At 43.7% G+C, this 23,916-nt stretch overlaps 1 protein-coding gene across 1 annotated transcript in view; it reads left to right on the top strand.

Annotated features, from left to right (window-relative positions):
• LOC105474842 (contactin associated protein 2) overlaps positions 1-23,916 on the top strand; it is a 2,256,224-nt gene that overhangs the window by 2,190,410 nt on the left and 41,898 nt on the right. The window contains exon 22 of the mRNA XM_011729645.2: positions 20,852-21,091. Within this exon, the coding sequence (XP_011727947.2) occupies positions 20,852-21,091 (240 nt within the window). The remainder of the gene's footprint in view (positions 1-20,851; positions 21,092-23,916) is intronic.

Genomic DNA, 23,916 nt, shown 5'->3' with positions numbered 1-23,916 from the left:
TCTTTGTATGATTTTGAAACTCAAAAGTAAACACTTTTAAAAACTGAAAAGTGTAAGATTTTAAAGTGGTATAAAGATCTTGAATCAATTAGGCATTTAGGTAGTGCATGCTGCGGAGCCCCAAACTTACAGAAGTGACAACAGAAAACGCCAAAATGATCCCTTTCTGTGTTCTAGTACTCATGGGAAAAAAATTTTTTTATTAATTTGTAAAGGGCTAAAAGATTTATGGACTAAATTCAGATGAGCAAAAAGATGAAGGTGTTAGAGTTGCTTTAATTTTCTTTTTTCTTTTCTTTTTTCTTTTCTTTCTTTTTTCTTTCTTTTTTTTTTTTTTTTAAGACAGTTTCTCTCTTGTTGCCTGGGCTGGAGTGTGGTGACGTGATCTCAGCTCACTGCAGCCTCCACCTCCCAGGTTCAAGTGATTCTCCTGCCTCAGCCTCCCAGGTAGCTGGGATTACAGGCACCTGCCACCACACCCAGCTAATTTTTGTATTTTTAGTAGAGACAGGGTTTCACCATGTTGACCAGGCTGGTCTTGAACTCCTGACCTCAGGTGATCCACCCATCTTGGCCTCCCAAAGTGCTGGGATTACAGGCGTAAGTCACCGTGCCTGGCCTAGAGTGGTTTTAGTTTTCTATTCTTGTTCTGAGGCATCCATTTCTATGTTCTTGGCTTGGGTTGAGAAGAGATTGAAGCTTATGCTTACAGTCAACTAAGTCTCTCATTTAAACAGTGTTTCTTTTAGGTGAACTCAGTCTCTTTGAGGCAAATACTCAATCTCTGTGCCTTCATATCTCCTGTCCAGAGTATCAAGGGACCCAGGATTACACGCAGTCTTCAGGGTCTGTCTTCATCTCCTCGGCTGTCGTAACAAAGTACCACAAACTGGGTGGCTTACAGCAATACAGTGTATCCTCTCACAGTTCTGGAGCCCAGAACTCTGAAATCAGGGTGTCAGCAGGGGTGGGTCCTCTTGGGGACTCAGAGGGGAAATTGTTCTTCTCTTCCAGCTTCTGATCGTTGATGGCAGACTTTGGTTTTTCTGGACTTCTGGGAGCATAGTTTTACTCTCTGCCTCCATCTCCACATGGATTTCTCCGTGTCTGTGTGTGTGTGTGTGTGTGTGTGTGTGTGTGTGTGTGTGTGTGTGTCTGTGTCTGTGTCTGTGTCTGTGTCTGTGTCTTCTCTTTTTATAAGGACACCAGTCATTGGATTAGGGCTTACCTTAACTAAAGATGACCTCATCTTAACTCGACCATTGTATTAATCCGTTCTCACGCTGCTATGAAGAAATGCCCAAGACTGGGTAATGTGTAAAGAAAAGAGGTTTAATTGACTCACAGTTCTGCATTGCTGGGGAGTTCTCAGGAAACATACAGTCATGGCAGAAGGCAACTCTTCACAGGGCGGCAGGAGAGAGAGAATGAATGCCAGCAGGGGAAATGCCAGACGCTTATAAAACCATCAGATCAGCTGGGTGCAGTGGCTCACGCCTGTAATCCCAGCACTTTGGGAGGCCAAGGCAGGCAGATCATAGGTTAGGAGTTCGAGACCAGCCTGACCAATATGGTGAAACCCCATATCTACTAAAAATACAAAAAAACTAGCTGGGCATAGTGGTGCGCACCTGTAGTCCCAGCTACTCGGGAGGCTGAGGTAGGAGAATTGATTGAACCCAGGAGGCAGAGGTTGCAGTGAGCCGAGATTGACTCCAGCAAAACAAACCAAAACAAAACACCATCAGATCTCATGAGAACTCACGATCACAAGAACAGCATGGAGAAAACCACCCCCATGATTCAATTACCTCCTCCCAGGTCCCTCCCTTGACATGTGGGGATCACAATTCTGGTGGCCACCCTTGTGGCTGCTGAGGTGCTGAGGTTGGGGGATGTTCCGTCGTGGCTTACTAAAGGGCATGGTTCCAGCCATCTCCCATTCTTCCTGCATCCGGACTGCGTGCAGGCTGCAGGGGACCACAGCACTAGCTAAGCCCCATGCAACAGACAAATGTGGCTGTCTTAGCCGAGGAACTTACTACTCATGTGCCAAATTCAATGATGCTAATAGGAAGCTTGAAATCAAACAGTCTACACTTTGGCAAGCAGGATCTACCCTCACTCCAGCCCCATGTTTCAACAGTTAAAGGGACTCCAGAATACATACACAGATGGTCTCCAACTTATGATGGTTCAACTTACAACTTTTTTACTTTACCGTGGTGCAAAAGCAATACCCATTCAGTAGAAACCGTACTTCAAGTACCCATACAACCATTCTGCTTTCCATTTTTCCTACAGTATTCAATAAATTGCATAAATATTCAACATCCTTTTTTTTTTTTTTTTTTTTTTGAAACAGAGTTTCGCTCTTTGTTGCCCAGGCTGGAGTGCAATGGCGCGATCTCAGCTCACTGCAACCTCCACCTCCTGGGTTCAAGCGATTCTCCTGCCTCAGCCTCACGAGTAGCTGGGATTACAGGCATGCACCACCACGCCTCGCTAATTTTGTATTTTTTAGTAGAGACGGGGTTTCTCCATGTTGGTCTTGCTGGTCTCAAACTCCCAACCTCAGGTCATCCGCCTGCCTCGGCCTCCCAAAGTTCTGGGATTACAGGCGTGAGCCACCACGCCCAGCCTCAACATTCTATTATAAAATAGCTTTTGCATTAAATAATTTTGCCCAGTTGTAGGCTAATGTAAGTGTTCTGAGCACATTTAAGGTAAGGTGTGTTTGGTAAGTTGAGTGTGTTAAATGCACTATTTATTCTGACAATATACAAGACAGTAATATTATTTTTTGACTGAATTACTGGCTGAATTAATAAGTGAAAGACAAAAGGACTGCTTTTTTAGGGTGAGCTCCAAAACATACAAAACATACAATGGGTTTATTGGGATGTAGCCCCTTCATGCAGGAGGAACCTCTGTATGTATGTTTCCTTAGGGCCTTTGCAGCCACTGTTCCTTCTATCTGGAATGCTTTTTCCTTGGGTTCCTTTCACCTGGCTCAGAGCTCAAATGTAATCTCATCAGAGTGGCCTTCCCTGCTCCTGCTACCTAGAATAGTATCTCCCCATCTCACTCTGTACCTTCTCCTGCTTTATTTTCTTGGTAAAACATCCTTTCAGAGCACGAGGCTTTCTTTAAGGAGAGGACAGACACTTTGCTATTGCTAAACTAGTTTTTGAGCTCATCCTAAAAGAAGTAGCTTTTTTGTCTTTCACTTATTAATTCAGTCATTAATTCAGTCAAAAAATGATATTACTGTCTAGAAGGCCGGGCGTGGTGGCTGATGCCTGTAATCCCAGCACTTTGAGAGGCCAAGGCAGGCAGACCCCCTGAGGTCAGGAGTTTGAGACCAGCTTGGCCAACATGATGAAACCCCATCTCTACTAAAAATACAAAAATTAGCCAGGCATGGTAGAATGTGCCTGTAATCCCAGCTACTTGGGAGGCTGCGGCAGGAGAATCACTTGAACCTGGGAGGCAGAGGTTGCAGTGAGCCAAGATCGCACCATTGCACTCCAACCTGGGTGAAAGAGTGAGACTCCATCTCAAACATATATATTTGAGGTGTGTGTGTATATATATATATACACACACACACACACACACACACACTTATCTGTCTAGCATAATGTCAGAATATGCAATATTGGATTAATTATGTATTCCTTGAAGGTAGAAACTCTCTTTTTCACTACTGAATCCTCACCACCTGGCATATAGTAGATACTCAATAATTCCTTGTCTGGGTGATAAATGAATGGGATTCCATAACAAAGTTGATCTATGTAAGACTTTTATTTCACTCTTTCTGTAAAATTAAGTCCACAATTTTTCCATGGATTCTTGCCCAAGGCCACATGTGGAAAAGAACTTACACAATAGCAGATAGCATCATGGCTAAAGAAACAGAATTTTTTGAAGACAATAACTATTTTACTTTTAAAATTGCTCACAAATTAAAGAATGCTGGTAGAGATAACAAAGATGATTTCCAGGAGCAAGAGACCATCATGCAGTTTGTGATTTCCAGATACTTTTGCAGAAAGGCAACCATGCTGTAGAGTCAGTAGCCGGGTTTTCACCACCTAAGACAGAGGCACATGACCCAAAGAAAGGCAACTTCAGGCCCTTCTTCAAAAATGCAAATCCAGGGCTACTTTCTAGCTGTCTCCATAGCATGACAAAACAATATTCCCAGCCAAGCTTCAGGCCATTAAGAAAAACCATCATTGCTGTGCGCGGTGGCTCACGCCTGTAATCCCAACACTTTGGGAGGCCGAGGCAGATGAATCACAAGATGAAGAGACTGAGACCACCCTGGCCAACATGGTGAAGCCCCGTCTCTACTAAAAATACAAAAATTAGCTGGGCGCGGTGGTGCACGCCTGTAGTCCCAGCTACTTAGGAGGCTGAGGCAGGAGAATCGATTGAACCTGGGAGGCAGAAATGGCAGTGAGCCAAGATGGCGCCACTGCATTCCAACCTGGAGACAGAACAAGACTCTGTCTCAAAAAAAAAAAAATAGAAAAAGAAAAGAAAAACCATCACATATGTTTGGCAGGGGCCAACATATCCATGGGACTCAGTAGGCCCACAGTACTTCCAGGGACTCACAAAAATGTTCTAAAAACAAAATCAGAAGATAACAATGAACTGTTAAGTCAAAGGAAAAATGTTTTAATATATATTTTAATACATAATATCATTATATTCATTTTTATACAGTCTTAAAATATTACTTTTGGGTTTTTTTTTTTTTTTTTTTTTTATGGAGGAAGAAAATCTTGAAAGCAAAAGTGCCTAGGGCCTGTGGAGGTTATCACATGACGCTGCCGTTGGGCCTGATTTGCCTGAAAAAGCATTCTAGACAGATATCCGCTGGAAATACTGAAACGGGCTCATGCCAAAAGAATTAGATCTCTTGTTATCCAGAAAACCATATTTTCCAGGCAGATTCATTTCTCCAAGAGGCCTAAGAGTCACAATAACATATTTTAGAGGCGAGATTAATGTGATCGCCCCATAAAATATTTTAAGCTCTTGTCTGTTCTGAAACAAAGTACGCAACGTGTCACCAAGAGAAAATGACTGCTCATACCGAGAAAATGTATTTTCTTCGAGGTGCCACAGCCACTGTAATTTGCACCTCCTGAAGTGGAGATGGAAGTCCCCTCAACATGTACAGACACTTAAAAAAGTCAAGGTAATGACAGGACTAGAGAATGTGCCCAGCTGGGAAAAAAAAGCACACAGCGAGCATCGTCAGAGCTGAAAATGAAGGTCCCCCAAGGCAAACATTTCAGATAGAGCCCCTCATCTTTTGTTAAAAGTAAAATGAAAATCAGCAGCCCTCTACACCCCCACCTGAGCCTTGGAAGTCACTCCATTTAGGTGACTAAGAGACGGCTGCAGCTTCAGTGCCTGGCTCAGATTAGCTTTGTTCTTCCTTGTCTCTTATCCTTTGAATAGCTCTGACAGTGCCACAAGGAGTAATTACCAATTCACAGGGGGATACATCTTCAGTTAAAGTGGATTATCTGCAAGTTGAGGGGTGGGGGTTTCCCGCGGCTGTAACTGAGTTAGGTATTGAGTATAATCTGCAAATGCTGGCAGGGTTCTGCAGAGCCCCAGGCAGTTCTTAACTTTCTAGAGGTAACGCCCAACTGAGGCCTCCCCTGGTCTCCAGGCATCTGGATAATGTCTTAACTGGTAGAGTGATGGTTAAGAGCATGAGTTTTGGAGGCAAATTTCCTAGTTTTATGCACTGGCACCTTCCTAGCTCATGTGATTCTGGGCAAGTTACTTCACTACAGTGAGCAAAAGTCAGAATGGGTCCAAAATTCTACCAGCCATAGCAAGGTGCTGCAAATGTAGCACCTCAGATGCTACATTTGCCTCAGACAAAACTCCTCAGACACCAAGTTAAAGAAGGAAGAGGTTTATTCGGCCAGGAGCATTGGCAAGACTCCTGTCTCAAAAGCCAAGCTCCCCGAGTGAGCAATTCCTGTCCCTTTTAAAGGCTCACAACTCTAAGGGAGTCTACGTGAGAGGGTCGTGATCCATTGAGCAAGCAGGGGGTGTGTGGCAGGGGCTGCATGCACCAGTGGTCAGAGTGAAACAGAACAGATCGGGAAGTTTCACAATGTCTTTCTATACAATGTCTGGAATCTATAGATAACATCAGTTGCTAGGTCAGGGGTCGAATTTTAACTACCAGGCTTAGGTCAGGCAGGCCCAGGCCTGGTTTTGGGTCTGGTTCCTTGGCTTTGGGTCTGGTTCCTAGGTGCTGGGCTACCTGCCTTTAGTTTCGTGTCTCTTTCCTTTTCTGAGTATAGAACAATATAAAACAATCTGAGTATAGAACAAATAAAACAATCTTCTCTCACAAACATTAAGAAGATGCTGTGTTTCAAATGCTAAGGGTACATCTAATATGTGGTAAGAACTCCAAGAATCTTTAGCTGTTACCATTATATTTTTTTAATTAAAATTGAATCTTTTTGTTTCTGTTTTTGTTTTTTTTGTGTTTTGTGGCAGAGTCCCTCTATTTGCCCAGGCTGGAGCGCAGTGCTGTGATCCTGGCTCACTGCAACCTCCACCTCCCAGGTTCAAGCCATTCTCATGCCCCAGCCTCCCAAGTAGCTGGAATTACAGGGGAGTGCCACAACACCCAGCTAATTTTTGCATTTTTAGTAGAGACAGTGTTTCGCCATGTTGGCCAGGCTTGTCTCGAACTCCTGGCCTCAAGTGATCTGAAGTGCTGGGATTACTGACGTAAGCCATGGCACTCGCCTCTGTTATCATTATTAAGCATTCATTTAAGCCAAGATCTAAGGGGAACCAAAGTCCAGGAGCAAATCCACTAATACTCAGGAAGTGGGTTTGTGAGAAATGTTGCTGTTCTTTATCATTATTGTTATTATTATTATTACTATTACTGCTACATTCACTATGAGAAAACATTTACATCTCAGAAATAACAGTAATAAGGGTGAGCATTGCCAGGAGGAAGCGGAGGGCACACACTGGCCAAGTCCAGCTCTGCGCCCTGTGTGTACAGATATGTCTTCCAGCTTTTGAAAAGTCCTTGTAAAGGTTTTTGCTGATTTGAGCTGTTTTCAGCTAAGTCACCAGAACATCCAGAATCTAATTTTAAATGAAGGTTATTATAATGTCCCTCAGTTTCATAGGCTCTTATTTAAGAGAGATTAGAATTCTGTGAAGGAAAAGCTTTAAGTTCCAAGAGACGTAAAGATTTGCTAGGCTGTCTTTAAATTCCATTTGGGAACTCACCATTTATATAAAAATGGATGACATATAATGTGTCTGTGGGAACGGTGAACTCTGAAGAGAAAGATGTGGTCAAATGGCCTATCCTCCTCCCACCTCAGAGGACACACTGCACCCTCTTCCTACCCCCGATTTGGCCCTCTCAGAAATCTCAGCTCTAGACTGAGGCAAAAGGGCATAAAGACACCCATTTCCAAAGCTCTCCGGCTCCCCAGTGCCTCTGGTTCTATCCGTCTTTGTGACCTGACGTCTCAGTGGCTGGGTCCCAGATACGGAGCTCTGGTGTCTGGTTCCTGGAGCCTGAGCCTGAATCCCTCCACGCAGAGGGACTCAGGGACAGCACTAGGGGCTTGAATGCCTGCCCCATCTTCTAGCAGAGTGACCTCAGTCAGGTGACTTTACTCCTCAGGCTCAGTTTCTTTTCTGGATAACAAAAGGTCATTCAACCCCATCTTGTGGGTTTTCTGTGGAGATTTAGTTAGATGAAGGACTGGCACACAGGGTGAAGTGAGGACGCCTTCCCCTCTTCTGCACAGTGCCACACAGAACGGGGGTCTGAGGACTTGCCTTCTCTCCTGCACGGCTGGTCCCCGCCCCCCACCCCACCCTTTCCTGGTGTTTCCACCGCACCCCACCAGTTGGAATGACATCCAGGATTGAACTCAATAGCCCCTTGGCTTCCAGGGCCACTTTCTCCACACCTACCCTGGCAGACTTGATCTCATATTTGCTTTCCATGTAAGATCCGGTTGAACGTCCTTCCATTAATGCCCTGCAGAACAAGTCTCAGCTTTCTCCCCAGTGCCGGCCTTTCCAACACCTGAAGGCAGTGACGGTGTGCTTCCGGAGTCTTCCCTGCCCACGTTCAGCATCCACAGTTCCTTCCACCCTGCTTCACATGACACCATCTCGAGCATGGTGCCATCCTCAAAACACACCCCGGTTTATTATTGCCTCCTGCTCAAGACTCTCTGTCCTGAACTGATCACCTCTCTGGGGTGTTTTGACCACCCCAGAGGACGGTCTCAGAAACCACTTTCTAAATTGGAATATAGACTCCATCCTTTTCATGACTCAGCCAGGTCTCACTCTTAATTCCTAAATCCCGTATAATTAACAAAGATACCAGAGTCCTGAGGGGTTGCTGGCAAACAAAACTAGGGGGAAAAATCCAGTTTTGTTCTATCAGCCCCATTGTCCCAACAAAGGAGAGGGAGAGGGGGCTACATGCAGTTACCAGGTGTGTCCTGTACAATTCGGTGTTGAAGGTGATTGGGGAGTTGGCGGGGGGCATGATGGTATTTCCAACTATAGAAATTGGCTATCCGTTTCTGCTAAACTGTATTTAGTTCTATCTAGGGAAATCATTTCAGCCTGTCAGAGTCCCTTTGGCTCATGATACTGTGCTCTTGAGTGGAGCCACCCCTTTTCACTAAATGCCATATGGCACATTCATCAATGTGCCAGTGATGTCTTGATCCAAGTTAATAAAATGATTAAATGTAGGCTTGGAATCACCACTAAAATTCTCCTTGAAGCCAATTTCTACCTATTTATCAAATTCCACCACTGTTCATCTCATGATTAATCTACCTTTAAAATACATCACTGAACGACAGGGATACATTCTGAGAAAAGTGTCCATTAAGCAATTTCATCATCATGTGAATACCAGAGTGCACTCACACAAACCCAGATGGTGCAGCCTTCTACACACCCAGACTGTGTGCTACAGCCCATTGCTCCCAGGCTGCAGACCTGTGCAGCCTGCTACTGCACTCAATACTGTAGGCAACTGTAACACAATGGTATTTGTTAACTAAACATAGACAAAGTATGGTAAAAATGTGATATAAAAGATAAAAATTGGCCAGGCGCGGTGGCTCATGCCTGTAATGCCAGCACTTTGGGAGGCCGAGGCGGGCGGATCACGAGGTCAGGAGATCAAGACCAGCTTGGCCAATATGGTGAAACCCTGTCTCTAGTAAAAATACCAAAAAAAAATCAGCTGGGCATGGTGGTGTGTGCCTGTAGTCCCAGCTACTCGGGAGGCTGAGGCAGGAGAATCGCTTGAACCCGGGAGGCGGAGGTTGCAGTGAGCCAACATCGCACCACTGCATTCCAGCCTGGGGACAGAGCAAGACTCTGTCTCAAAAAAAAAAAAAAAAAAGATAAAAATTGGTACCCTTATATAGGGCACCTAACAGGAATGAAGCTTGGCAAGACTGGAAGTTGCTCTGGGTGAGTGAGTGGGTGGTAAGTGAATATGAAGGCCTAGAACATTATACTACTGTAGATTTTATAAGCACTGGACACTTTGACCACATTAAATTTTTTAAAATTTTCTTTCTTCAATAATAAATTAACCAGCTGGGTGCAGTAGCTCATGTTTGTAATCCCAGCACTTTGGGAGGCCGATGAGGGTGGACCACTTGAGGTCAGGAGTTCAAGACCAGACTGACCAACACGGTGAAACCCTGTCTCTACTAAAAATACAAAAATTAGCCTGGTATGGTAGCGTATGCCTGTAATCCCAGCTACTCGGGAGGCTGAGGCAGGAGAATCACTTGAACCCAGGAGGTAGAGGTTACTATGAGCAGAGATTGCGCAACTACACTCCATCCTGGGCAACAGAACAAGACTCCATCTCAAAACAAGTAAATAAATAAAATAAATTAACCTTAGCATACTGTACCTTTTCTAACTTTATAGACTTCTTAATGTTTTCAGACTTTTTGACTTTTTTGTGTTTTTGTATAACACTTAGATTAAAACACAAACACGTTATACAGCTGTAAAAAAAATTTCTTTTTATATCCGTATTCTATAAGATTTTGCCATTTAAGAATTAATTTTTAACTTTTAAGGTTTTTTTTATTAAAAATTAAGACACAAATACACACATTTGCTTTGGCCTCCACAGGGGTGAGGATCATCAATACCACTCTCTTCCACCTCCACACCTTGTCCCACTGGGAGGTCTTCAGGGGCAGTGACACACATAGAGCTGTCATCTCCTGTGATGACAATGCCTTCTTCTGGAATAGCTCCTGAAGGACCTGCCTGAGGCTGTTGCACAGTTACCCTTTTTTTTAAGGAAAAAAAAAAAAAAAAAAAAAAGGCCGGGCACAGTGGCTCACACCTGTAATCCCAGCACTTTGGGAGGCTGAGGCAAGCAGATCACGAGGTCAGGAGTTCAAGACCAGCCTGGCCAACACGGTGAAACCCTGTCTCTACTAAAAATACAAAAATTAGCCAGGGGTGGTGGTGGGTGCCTGTAATCCCAGCTACTTGGGAGACTGAGGCACAAAGAATCGCTTGAACCCGGTAGGTGGAGGTTGTAGTAGCTCAGGTCGTGCCACTGCACTCCAGCCTGGATGACAGAGCGAGACTCCGTCTCAAACAACAACAACAAAAAAGTATACTCTAAAATAATGATAAATGATAAAAAGCACATTATGACAAATGCTAGGCAATAGAAAAATTTCAGCTCCATTATGATCTCCTGGGACCACCCTCCTACATGTGGTCCATCTGTGACCAAAGCATCATTATGTGGTGCCTGACTATACTCCTCAAACATATTACAATGAGACCATATCTATTTGTCTTGACCACAAAAATGTCATGAAAAACTTACTAAAATGCTTTGCTGAAATTTAGATGGCCTCTCTCAGTGTTCTCCCACCGAGGAGGCTATTACCCCAATCTGAAAATTTAGAGGCTTTAGAGGTTCAGCAGTGAGAAGAGGTGTTGACGGGAAGAAGCATCCGAAGGCCTCCCAGTGGGTCTCTGGACTGTGACCCTTGGTGACATCCAAGGTGGTTGCGATCGTACGGTTTAAATTTTGTGATGATCCACCGGAGCCTCAAGTTCAGTCTCAAAGCATTAGGCTCTGTTTTCTGAACATCATTTTATATGGCAAGGTCCCGAGATTCTAATTTTTTCTTGTGTTAATTATGTGTCATGGAGTGTCAATTAAGGGAACCATCCAATACGCTTTCCAGAAACAGTTCTCCCTCTCGGTTTCTTCGTGTGCTTGACTGGCTCATGGCCCTGGGGAAACCGTCGCTTTCAACCCCTACCTCTGGTCCATTTCATGATGTTTATGCTTTCATGAGGTCTTAGTCCTCAAAGGATTTTTTTTTTCTTTTGGATAAGATAGCTTTAGAGGCCTTCTGGGATAGGAATTATAGTACAACTGAGAACAAAGGAAGAAAAATAAAAAGTGACTACTTTCTATTTTACTGAATCTTTCAACTTGACATATCTGGAAATACAAAAATTTGCTAACACACTTTTCCTAGCCTACCCTTTGTTATGCTGCTGGTGAAATGTATGAGGTAAACACCTTTCTACCCTTTTTTCCCCATTGTCCCAAATTTTCCTGCTGCCTGGCGTTCGTTTCAAATGGCCCTCTGCTAGTCTTGGCCGGCATACCTACCAGTGACTTGGAGAGGAATTAAGGAAAAGCTTGAAAACTGAAGCTCTTTTTTTGTTTTTAAGGTGTTGGCTAGAGTTTAACATCGTTCTCCAAAGCCAAAAAAAACATATAAGCAGCAGCGGAGCGCACACAGAGATAAATTATTTTTCTGTACTACATTTCAGTTGGTAATTTCGTCCACAGGATTCTATTTCTGCTGCTACCAAGTTAAAATGCAAAAGTGGAAACATTCCAGTGAGTAAGAAGCAGGTCTGTTCATTCCCAGCTCACGAGAAACTCAGGACGCACGTTAGTTTCTGTTTCCCAGCAGCAAATAGCCAGGACATATAGCTTCAATTTACTGGGATTCAAAGAAGTCAAATCAGACCTAATTTCCCATGAAGTAAATCACAGCACCCCGCTGTGTGGTTTGAGTGACAGGTACGTCCATTATTCTGAAAGGTCTTGTTACTTTCAGCAGAGCTTGTTATTCTTAGCCCTAAAAAATCATGCCATGTGACAGGGCACCTGAGGCTGAGGAATGGGGCACCAGCACCTTCCAGGCTTTCTATCTTACATCTGACAACTTGAAACATCCAGGAAAGAAGTGGAAAATCCACATATCAGATGTGTGCTCCGACCCATTCCAAATGTCTGGTGTTTGGGAAACATTTAAGGGATCATAAATTCTCTTTTGTATCAATGTTTTTGATACTGTGTAATTACAACTATATATATAGTTACATGTATATATGTATATACTATATACATATATACAACTATATGTAAATATATATACATAGCTATATAGTTATATATGTATATATACAACTGTGTGTGTGTGTGTGTGTGTATATATATATATTTTTTTGAGACAGAGTCTCACCCTGTTGCCCAGGCTGGAGTGCAATGGTGTAATCTCAGCTCACTGCAAGCTCTGCCTCCCAGGTTCAAGTGAGTCTCCTGCCTCAGCCTCCCGAGTGGCTGGGATAACAGGCATCTACCACCACACCCAGCTAATGTTTTGTATCTTTAGTAGAGATGGGGTTTCACCATGTTGGCCAGGCTAGCCTCAAACTCCTGACCTCATGATCCACCTGCCTCAGCATCCCGAAGTGCTGGGATTACAGGCATGAGCCACAATGCCCGGTCATTACAACTATATTCTAAGATTAACCAGCAATCATAAGTTTTTTGTTTTCAGTCTAGATTTTAGAAATGCAAATGACACCAGGCCCGGTGACTCATGCCTATAATCTCAACACTTTGGGAGGCCAAGGCAGGTGGATTACGAAGTCAGGAGTTCAAGACCAACCTGGCCAAGATGGTGAAACCCACTCTCTACTAAAAATATTTAAAAAAAAATAGCCAGGCATGGTGGCGGACACCTGTAATCTCAGCTATTTGGGAGGCTGAGGCAGAGAATTGCTTGAACCTGTGAGGCGGAAGTTGCAGTGAGCCAAGATTGTGCCACTGCACTCCAGCCTGGGTGACAGAGCGAGACTCCATCTCAAAAAAAAAAAAAAGAAAAGAAAAGAAAAAAAGAAATGTGAGTGACAATTTCAACTTATTTAGTATCCCCGAAAGCTCAGGAGCTGTGATAAATTGATAAATAAAAATGTAATACTTCATCTTTTTGCAAAAGTGTAGTGGGCTATATTAAGACATTTCTTTTTTATTGTTGACTCTGGAAAGAAAAAATCCAGTTTTGTTTTATCAGTCCTTATACAAAGATTTATGAGTTAAAATGCAGCAGAGGCCAGGTGCAGTGGCTCCCACCTATAATCCCAGCACTTTGGGAGGCTGAGGGGGTAGGATTGCTTGAAGCCAGGAGGGCAACATAATGAGACCCTGTCTCTACAAAAAAAATTTAAAAATAAGCCAGGCATGGTGGTGTGCACCTATAGTCCCAGGTACTTAGGAGGCTAAGGTGAAAAGATCACTGGAGCCCAGGGGTTCAAGGGTACAGCGAGGCCTATGATCACACCACTGCACTCCTGCCTGGCTGACAGTGAGACCCTGTCTCTAAAAATAATTAAAATTCAAAATGTGGTAGAGACAGTAGAAGGAAAAATGATTCTGCTTCTCCCAGCATTCTGCCTCTGCATAATTGAGTTAGTGCATTTCATAGGTCAAGAAGTATTTCAATTACACCTGCATATTTTAGTCCTGCATATTTCTTCATAAGAGAGAAAAGCATCTAATAAATACAATGGAATTTCATTCATGTCTTTATTTAAGGGATGAATAAAATGTCATAGTACCTAATCATATACATCAATGATGGATACAGATTTAATTCTGGCTGTGCATCTTTGGAAGGGCAGCTGATTGGCAAGACATCTGTGAACAAAAACTGCAGTCTGTCAGAGCAGGAGCTGACGGGGAACCTAGATACTAACATTTCCATGCCCTGCCTGATGTTTACCATTTGATCGCGTTCAAACGGAGGAATGAGGCTTATCAGATTTTATGTTGCTTTTTTTAGATGAATGCTCTTGGCTTTTTGTTACTGTTGTTGTTATGGTTACTTCCCATTGATTTATTCCACTAACCATTTAGACTCCCGTTCATTCAACTCTGTCCAAATGGGACTAGAATGGAAAAACGGAATCCTACCTGATCAATGCAAATTCTACTCTCTCTCCAAGAGGCCCAGATGCCCAGCCCTGACCCTGGGAGCCACTGGGAGCTTCAGGTGCTGGCCCGGCAGCGCCTGGCCATGTTTTCAAGTGTACATCAGGTGACCACTCACCTATTGTACTTCAGTCTGATCTTCCAAGTAGTATTTAAAACTTCACCCAGGCAGTGATTTCAAACCGACTTTCTACTTATTCCACGAGGTGCCATCGAACCACTGTTCTATGCATCAGGCCTGTGGAGGGTTTATATAGCAATGGGTGTTCAGGATTAAGTCCTGCCTTCCTTCCTAGGAGAGAAATTGATCAGTTCCTCTGGGTGTCAGTTTTAGAGCAATACAACAGTATTTTGAAAGACAAGTCCATTTTTAATGAGACAGATTTTCAGGTAATAGTACTGCTAGAAATAACATATAATGATCTAGTGGTTCTGAATACGCTGCTGAATTCCTGAATATGCTGAATACCTTCCCCTCCTTTTTTCTGGTTACGTGCTGCACCTGTTTACCCTATGAAGCTGAAAAACAAACTTTGACTACAGCTATATGATTGTTCTAATTTCCATAGTACTTGGTCCCATCCCACACAACCAAACTACGAATGACAGACTGTTGAATAGATGGTTTCACTCACAGACAGTCCCTGACTTATGGTTCCACTTACAAGTTTTCAACTTTACCATGGTTTAAAAGTGATATGCATTCAGTAGAAACCATACTTTGAATACCCCTACAACCATTCTGTTTTCTACTTTCAACATTTTATTATAAAATAGGTGTTGTGTTAGATGACTTCACTCAACTGTAGACTAATATAAGTGTTCTGAGTATGTTTAAGGTAGGCTGGGCTATGCTATGATGTTCAGTAGGTTATGTGTATTTAATGCATTTTTTATTTACAATATTTCCACCTTACGATGGGTATATGGGAAGGTAACCCCATTATAAGTTGAAAAGCATCTGTATATTCATTCCTACAGTCACTGGTGATTACTTTGTGCAAGGCATTATTTTTGAGGAACGCAAAGAGAAGTGACATTTAGTCCCAGTTGTCAAGAAAACTTTAATTCTAGGAAAGGCACAACAGGCCTCTGGCCCATCCGAAGAGAGTGGGAACACACCTGGTCCAGTTAGGTAGAGCCAGGAGCAGAATCCAGGAGGAAGCCCTACTGAGCGGGGGTCTCTGGTGTTCTAAAGTGATGGATAGTGACTGGTACTGAGTGTGAGGGGAGAGGGTGGATTACACCTGAGAACATCCAGGGGCTTAGAGAGGCATCAAAGTCCTCTATCCACAACAATGTTCCCCAAACAAGAGTCATTTGAGGACCAATGTCACGATTTTTGTCATTTCTGATGACATTTTTACCATTTCTAGTGGCCTCCTTTACTGTTTACTTAATATTGTCCTTTAAACAGACTCACCATTTTTACTTAAATAAATTTATGTTAAAAAGTTTATGTTAAAGAGAAATTTTGCAATACTACCATGAAATGAAATGCCAGTATCGCTTGCTCTCATGACACGGTGGTGTTAAAAATGCATAATATAAAAATATAATGAAATTCAGCACTGTTGCGCACCGAAGCATCCAGGTCTGAGGTCTGACCTCTCTTTGTTAAAAAGGGAAAATAGGAAGTGTTGACACCATGATAAAGATAGTCCAGCCCCACACTGCGCCAGCCTGAGACTCTGAGGAATTGAACGGGAATCGGGGAAGGAATAAGATTGGATGTTATTTAGCTCCCAGTCTGTGAATTACCTAAAGACCCCCAGTGCCACCAGTCAACATACTTCACCCCAGAACAGAAGGAAGGAGCAGAGCGGTGGGCAGTGCTTTGGGGCCAGCTGTACTACGGTCTCTGAAGAGCGACCGTGTGCTGTGTTAGGGCTAGAACCAGGTTTGGCCATTTGTGTTGACCCTGCAGATTCTATGAAGGGGTGACTTCCACAATCCCTAGCACAGTGGGGAGCACACAGCAGATAGTTATCAAGAGTCTTAAATTAAGTCTCATTGATGCCCTAAAATCTTTTGCCTGCTTCATAAAAAGTAGAAAATGAACTTGACAGTGATTCTTTGTATCTCATAATATCACATCCCCCTCCCCAAAAGGCAATATTGATAGAAAACTAAAAGATATAAAAACCTAACAAAAATCATCTGGTGAATAGATCCCATGGAATACACAAGAAGAAGACATAGGTGTATTTGAATAATCTCAAAGGAAAATAAGAAATCTCCTTCGATAAGTCACATCTAAATGCTTATCCAGACTGGGCACAGTGGCTCATGCCTGTAATCCCAGCACTGTGGGAGGCCGAGGTAGGTGGATCGCTTGAGCCTAGGAGTTTGGGACCAACTTGGGTAACATGACAAAACCCCGCCTCTACAAAAAATACTAAAAAAACTTAGTCCAGCATGGTAGCACACGAGTATGGTTCCAGCAACATAAGAGGCTTGAGGTGGAAGGATCACTTGAGCCCAGGAGGTCGAGGCTGCAGTGAGCTGAGATTGTGCCTTGCACTGCAGCCTGGATGACAGACCAAGAACCTGTCTCATAATAAATAAATAAATCCCTGTCCAAATAAATAAATGCTTGTCCAATTGCTGAAAAGGAGCTCAAGCATGTACACAAGGCCCCAAGCACAGCTCTGCCCTCCGTGGAACTGGCTTTATCCTCCCTGTGTTTCCTGCTCAGGCGCCCTTCTCTCTTTCATCTCTCACAACCCTCCTGCCTCTCGCTTGGCATTCAGTAAGTGAACAAGGAGCGGGAAAGCATGCTAATGCATCGCAAATGGAGGTGCTGCATTTCCTTAAAAGGACTGTCAGGAGCATTTCATTTTCACGTGTTACCCGGAATTGTGTCAGTGTTTTAAGTGGGCTATTTTCTATAACCCGTATCATTATGAATATAAGACATTAAAGTACTGATTGCCACTTGAGAATCTAATTTTAAAGTGATTGTACTGCATTTCTAAAATTTGCATTTTTAAAGCAAGTTTCTCCCACAAATAACACCTTACCCAAGATACCTCCAGACAGAACATTGTTTCTTACAGTAAATATTTTAATATTTGATTTCAGTAGAGACCAGTCTAATCAATTATAGAGTAACATAATTTACTTGTAATAAATTCAAAAGTGATGGCTATACTATCATTTATAGATGTTCTTAAGAAATATGGAATCTTATTCCAGACAGGCATTTCTGTAACTTTCTGGTGCTTTAAATGATGCTAATGAAGATTTGACATCGGTTCACCACATTTTTGAAAATCAAATTGTTGGCTCAACCTCTAATGAAACACGATCTCAAAGCAGTTTTAACAACCATTTACCTTTTTTCTAAAACCCTCACTCTACCATTTCTATGGGGTTCCTGACTAGAAATATCAAAAGTCTATATGAATATAAAACATAATATAGTCTATTTTTCAAAGAGAAATTGAGACTAATGCAAAATATTTGAGTTCTGCTTTTTTATATGAAACATAAATGTTTATTCATTGGCAAAGCCTTAACTTCTCTAAGCCTCAGTCTCCTCATCTGTCACTTGGGGGACAATCCTATTTAGCTCAGAGGGGTGCCAGGAGACTTAATGGGATACTGCATAATAAGTACTAAGCACAGTTCCCCCCCCACCCCGCCCCCACCACATGTACTGCCCTTGGTCTGTGCTCTAATATTGAAGCAGGATATTTCCCTGACCCATTTGCGGGACTTGCAACAGGGGTGCCCTCAATTACCCAGCCCACAGCTTTCAACCCCTCATGGGAGGAAGCATGCATGCGAATGAGGCAGGAATTGGTGCACACGAATGCTGGAACCAGCCAGCCACTTAGGCACTGCCAGGAGCAAACTCCACTCACTTGGCCCCACTGTGCTCCACCCCTTGTGGGGGGAAGCACATGGGTGAGTGGGTGCAGAAGCCAGGGTGAACGCTTTTGAGCGTCAACAGGAATGAACTCCGTAGGCTCCGTGGCAACATCTAGGGGTGGTGCCTGCAACCCCTGAAGCCCCAGAGGGCATGTTACAGTGCTTTTAGCTCTGCTGTCCCCAGACGGCCTAAGTCAGTGGTCCCTCTGCCTTTTCACGTGAGGCAGCTGCCTTCTGCCAGTGAGGACAAACAGCAAGTGTGACAGCCTTTTGTATCCACACTAGCAGCGCCCAAGCTCTTGTCCTGCATCCAGGAGAAATGACGTCACACAAACAAATTGAAGGATGATAATTGTGGGGGATTTTATTGCCAATGAAAGTGGCTCTCAGCAGGAAGGGAAGGTGAAAAGGGGATGGAGAGAGAAGGTAATCTTCTCCTGAAATCCAGCCATCTCTGGCTAGATTCTTCTCTGATGTTACATGTCAAGTTGTCCTTCTGAAGTCAAGCTGCTTCTCTCCAACTTCCAACCGTAGTCGCCAACGTCCAGCTGCTTCTCTTCTCTCTGCCAGCTGAGTATGGGGTTTTTATAGGCACAAGATTCAGTGGGGCAGGGCCATGGGTGGTTTTGGAAAAGGCAACATTTGAGCCAGAAAACAGGGATATAAGTTCTCACTTTGGGCTGCAGTTTCTGGCTTGAGGGTGAGGGTTTGACAGGGACTCGCCCCTTTCTTCCTAGATTTTCTCTGCCACCTTTCTCTACCGTTGTATCAATATTATTATCACATAGCCCTGAGTTGGAACCATCGGGTCCTGCAAACTCCAGAGCATCTACTGCACTTTGGCCCCCCAGGGGAATTGGTCCCAGCCAAGGGTCTCTAGGAAAGGGGCACATCAACTAGATGTGGAACACACTCCAGTTTGGGAAATACTGGTTCTGCCCTCCAGGGCATCAGAATCCTCCTTTTGGTGACGCTGCTGCCTCATAGGAAAGAAACAACAGTTGAAACACTGGGAATTTTCCCCGAAAGGGAGAAGGCCCAGAAAGGAGAAAAGCTAAAGAGAGTGAAAGAGCCCTAAAGAGAATGGAAACGTGAGAGCAGGTCATTCGCCAGGGCTCATTCCTGCCATCCAGCCCCAGCTTCTGCTGCTCAGTGGATGCTTCTGCCAGTGCTCGCAGCCCCACAGGCCTGGGCCTGGACGCCTCTGCTGCCAACCATGATCTCTCCCTGCTCCACCATCGGAACCCCACGCCGCAGGCTCCCTCCCTGGAGGCCACCTCAGAAGGAGATACCGCGGGGAAGACAGCTCTTTAAGAAGTGTGGACTCCATGTTAAATTGGGACCCCGCAGATAGATACGGCTTTGAAACGATTGATTTTCTGTGGTGTCCATAGGGAAACCTGCCCTCCTCAAAGTTGTGAAAACTGTCAGGGACCCTATGACATGGAGCCGGAGTCAGAAGTTTTCTACCCAGATCTCTAACAGAGGAGATAAAACGAACACTGGTTCACGATAGATAACAGAACGGCTTCAGCAAAGGGCAAGCAAGTGAACAAAGATGCTGGAGAAGAACAAGGCGCTTTATCCACGTCCCCCACAGCACCCTGCCTCAGGCCTGGGGCAAAAGAATCTTCCTGTGAGCCCAGGGAGTCGGCAGGGACATGAGGGGTTAACGCAGCACTTGCTCAGAGCAATTGCGACACTGCCGCTGGAATTATCCTTTTCACACGGTTCCCAGTAGTGGTTAAAAGGCTCTGAGGTCAGTCCACCTGGCCCACTAGCTAAGGGCTCTTAAGCATTTAAGGACCTTTTCAACATTTGTTTCTGTTAGAAACTTGGGACAGAGGGCCAAAAGACATTGATTCAACTGGTATAACAATGTGTGGGTACATTGCCCTTGGTACCTTGGAAATGCCTCTACTCAGTCTCACCTCTGAGCTGAGTTAGTTTGGGAAGATGTTGAGCCTACAGGTGGCGGGGAGATGGTGAGATTCTTCAAGGCATGCGTATGTTTGTGATTGGGTTGGGAAAGTTTCCTGACTGCCAAAACCTCCATCAGACTCTAGCAGGGATTCCGTAAATCTCAGAATTCCAAGGGGATTGGATTTTGAAGAAAGGAGATGTTCACGTACAGGCTGCTGGAATTCTTGTTCATTTTTGTTTGTTTTGTTTTAAGATTTCTGAAGAAGAAAATAAGTAAGGGATATAAAACAGAACCATAGTTTGCCAGGAGGGCAGAGCAGGGCTGTTTCATTCAATTTGTTAAGAGGGTCAGGGAAGCATCAGAAAAGATGAGAAAAATCAATCAGGACCAAGTCGCTGTGGTGAGCTTCAGCAGCATCTGAAGTAGCCGGAAGGTACTGAGAAATGTATTTTATCGCATATAGTCTTATTTCCACCCTACCATATTCTCTGTTAACACAAGGTTCCTTGAAAGTCAAGTCTGCAGCCCTAAGTCTTATTGACTCATTAATATTTCACCTAAAACAATGTAACATCTTAAACTGAAACCTAAATGTAAGATTTGGACACAAGCATTCAAAGACAGGTATGTTGTACAGCTGGACTATGGTCAGTCGCATTACATTTTCATTTCTTTTTTTCTTTTAGAAACAGGGAAAATTGACCAAGAGATTCACAAATACAATACCCCAGGATTCACTGGTTGCCTCTCCAGAGTCCAGTTCAACCAGATCGCCCCTCTCAAGGCTGCCTTGAGGCAGACAAACGCCTCGGCTCACGTCCACATCCAGGGCGAGCTGGTGGAGTCCAACTGCGGAGCCTCGCCGCTGACCCTCTCCCCCATGTCGTCTGCCACCGACCCCTGGCACCTGGATCACTTGGATTCAGGTAAAGTCTCCAGCAACCTCGGGCACATTGCTTCATTTCTTTAAACCTCGGTCTCTTGGGACTATGGAATGGATTTAATAACAGAACCTCACTGGTAATGTCACTGGAGGATTAAGAAAGGTCAAAGGAATGTTGTGAGTATGGAGTTCTCAGGGCAGCACATCTGAAGTACTCAGGGCCAGAAATAAATAAGGTGAAGGTAAAGAATGTAGGAACTATTAACTCTTCAATTAGGTTAAATGATGACTTGCCTAAACTGATGTCTGCGCCATGACTGTGGGTGATTTGATCAATTCACTTTCTCACTTTTGCCTCTTATGACTCTCAATGACTTGCTGTAACATAGTCTGTGTTTTAATTTAAGAAGAGATTTACCTAAAGCAATATAGAGATCCATCTCCTGGCTCTGTATTGACATGAATAATACTGTAGGCTTCCAGATCTTTAAGAGGTACCTTTAAGCTTGCAAAACTCTATGGATTTAGTCCCACTTCTTTGAGTGGTAAGACATGTAATTTGAAAGCACAGGGCTCAAATGAAAGGATGTAGCTGTTGGCTGAAAAATTAATTGGATGAAAGAGTATACACATAACCCTGGGTGGCAGACAGCCTATCAAGCTGTATCTCAGGAGACTTAGGTCATACTCCTAGCTCCACCTACATTGGCCTTGGGCAACTCAAGTGAGCTGTCCAGGTCTCTGCTTTTTCACCCATAAGGTGAAGAAGGGGAGGGGAGTGTAACCTCTAAGTGACCTCCAAATCCAGCTTTCAGTGGGTCTCCAGGCAACATGTGATGTTGCTGATGCTAAAAACAGGAAGATGAGGCAGGAAGCAACGGCTAGGAGGCCTGGATTCCAGCACCATCCCTGCCTCTCACCAGCAGATTAACCTTGGGCAGTTTTCATAACCTCATTCCTCAGTTTCCCCATTTCCTAAATGGAGATAAGACCTAACTCATGGAATTCTATTTAAAGTGATGTGTTTAAATCTGATGTGTTTAATCACAGCATGTAGCAAGTGTTAAAGTTTAGCTACAATAATATTAATAATAATTATGGTTGTTATTATATTAGATCAATTTTGCTATAATGCTTGAACCTTGAGTAAGGACTTTGGAATCCTCTCCCCCTACAAACTTGTAACAGTTCATTCTCTAAACCTTGTGCATTTGATTGCTTTAATCATGTTCCGGCCCCGCACATGGTGTGTGTGGCTTCAGATCAGCTACTGTCATCGTGATTCCTTGCCAGGGTTGTGCTGCAAAGCTTTGTGAAGCTTAGAGAGAAGCCAAAATTGCCCTGTTGTCAGAATAGCCCATTTACAGACGAAACAATCCTCTTTGTTCCTCACACATGGATTCCTAGAACTGACGCAGGGTGCTGTGCGCCAAGGGCACATATGAAGAATTCCCTTTTATGAATGTTGTTAAGATGACACAGCAGGCTGGCTTTTCCTCATGGGCTGGCCTGAACAAAGGCAAGCATTCCTAATGCTGAAAGAAGAAAAGTAAGAGTGAAAATACAAGAGGAGAAAAGACATGTCAGGGCCACAGAGGAACCGAGATCTCTCAGATAAATTCCTCTGAATGCCCAAGTAGACAAATACCATGAATGATCTTTGCAATGCAGGAGTCCTTCCGCTGTCAAAGGGACCTACTACCTGAGGCTGTGAGCACCTGTGGTCTAAGTCAGGGCCAAGAGACTAGTTTCTAAAACCTCTAGATCCTACCTTGGGCCAATATGAGTTCCTATGTATTATTACTTAATTAGGAACTTGTTTGTTAAGATCTGTGAGATAAGATCTTATCTATTTTGTTAAGAGTTTTAGTTCCTTTATTTTTAAAAAATCATGCTTTGTGGGTGATAGTTTAGAAAGTCTTGCCCAGTTGCCCAGGGTGGAGTACAATGGCACCATCTCAGCTCACTGCAACCTCCTCCTCCCGGGTTCAAGCAATTCTCCTGCCTCAGCCTTCTGAGTAGCCGGGATTACAGGCACCCCCCATCATGCCCAGTTAATTTTTGTAGAGGCAGGATTTCACCATGTTGGACAGACTGGTCTTGAACTCCTAACCTCTCAGGTGATCCACCTGCCTTGGCCTCCCAAAGTGGTGGGATTACAGGATTCTTGTGATTGATTTATGAAAATGTATACAGGGAACATATCTGTTAGTATTTGATGTTCAAGTCCAAATTCTGTAACTCTGGTATTACAGTAGGCCTGTGCTATGTAACATGAGATCCATTTGCAGAAAAATTTCCACTTATACTTGGAGAGTTCTTACCCAGTGTCCAGCAGGTGAAGTATTAATCCAATTGTCATTACACCAATTACAAGGACAGAAAACAGTTGACCGGGTTCAGTGGCTCACATCTGTAATGCCAGCATTTTGGGAGGCTGAGGTAGGTGGATCACGAGGTCAGGAGTTCAAGACCAGCCTGACCAACATGGTGAAATCCTGTCTCTACTAAAAATACAAAAATTAGCTGGGCATAGTGGCACATGCCTGTAATCCCAGCTACTCAGGAGTCTGAGGCAGGATAATTGCTTGAACCTGGGAGGCAGAGGTTACATTGAGCTGAGATGGTGCCACTGCACTCCAGCCTGAGTGACAGAGCAAGACTCTGTCTCAAAACAAAACAAAAAAAGACAAACAGTTTACAAACAATAAGGCAGAGGTTTATTTAAACAATATTATTTGATTTTCCTTTTTTCTTTTAGGTGAATAGGAACATGAGACACAATGTGGGTTGAGGGGCTAGAAGGAGGGATGGAGGACAGATGTAGAAATGAGGGAAAGTTACTTAACAGCAGCCTCCAGTTGCTCA

This window comes from Macaca nemestrina, chromosome 4, assembly GCF_043159975.1.
Source record: "Macaca nemestrina isolate mMacNem1 chromosome 4, mMacNem.hap1, whole genome shotgun sequence".
NCBI classification, from domain to species: Eukaryota; Metazoa; Chordata; class Mammalia; order Primates; family Cercopithecidae; genus Macaca; species Macaca nemestrina.
The sequence above is the reverse complement of the archived record's forward strand: the minus strand, read 5'-3'. Positions and strand labels throughout refer to the sequence as shown.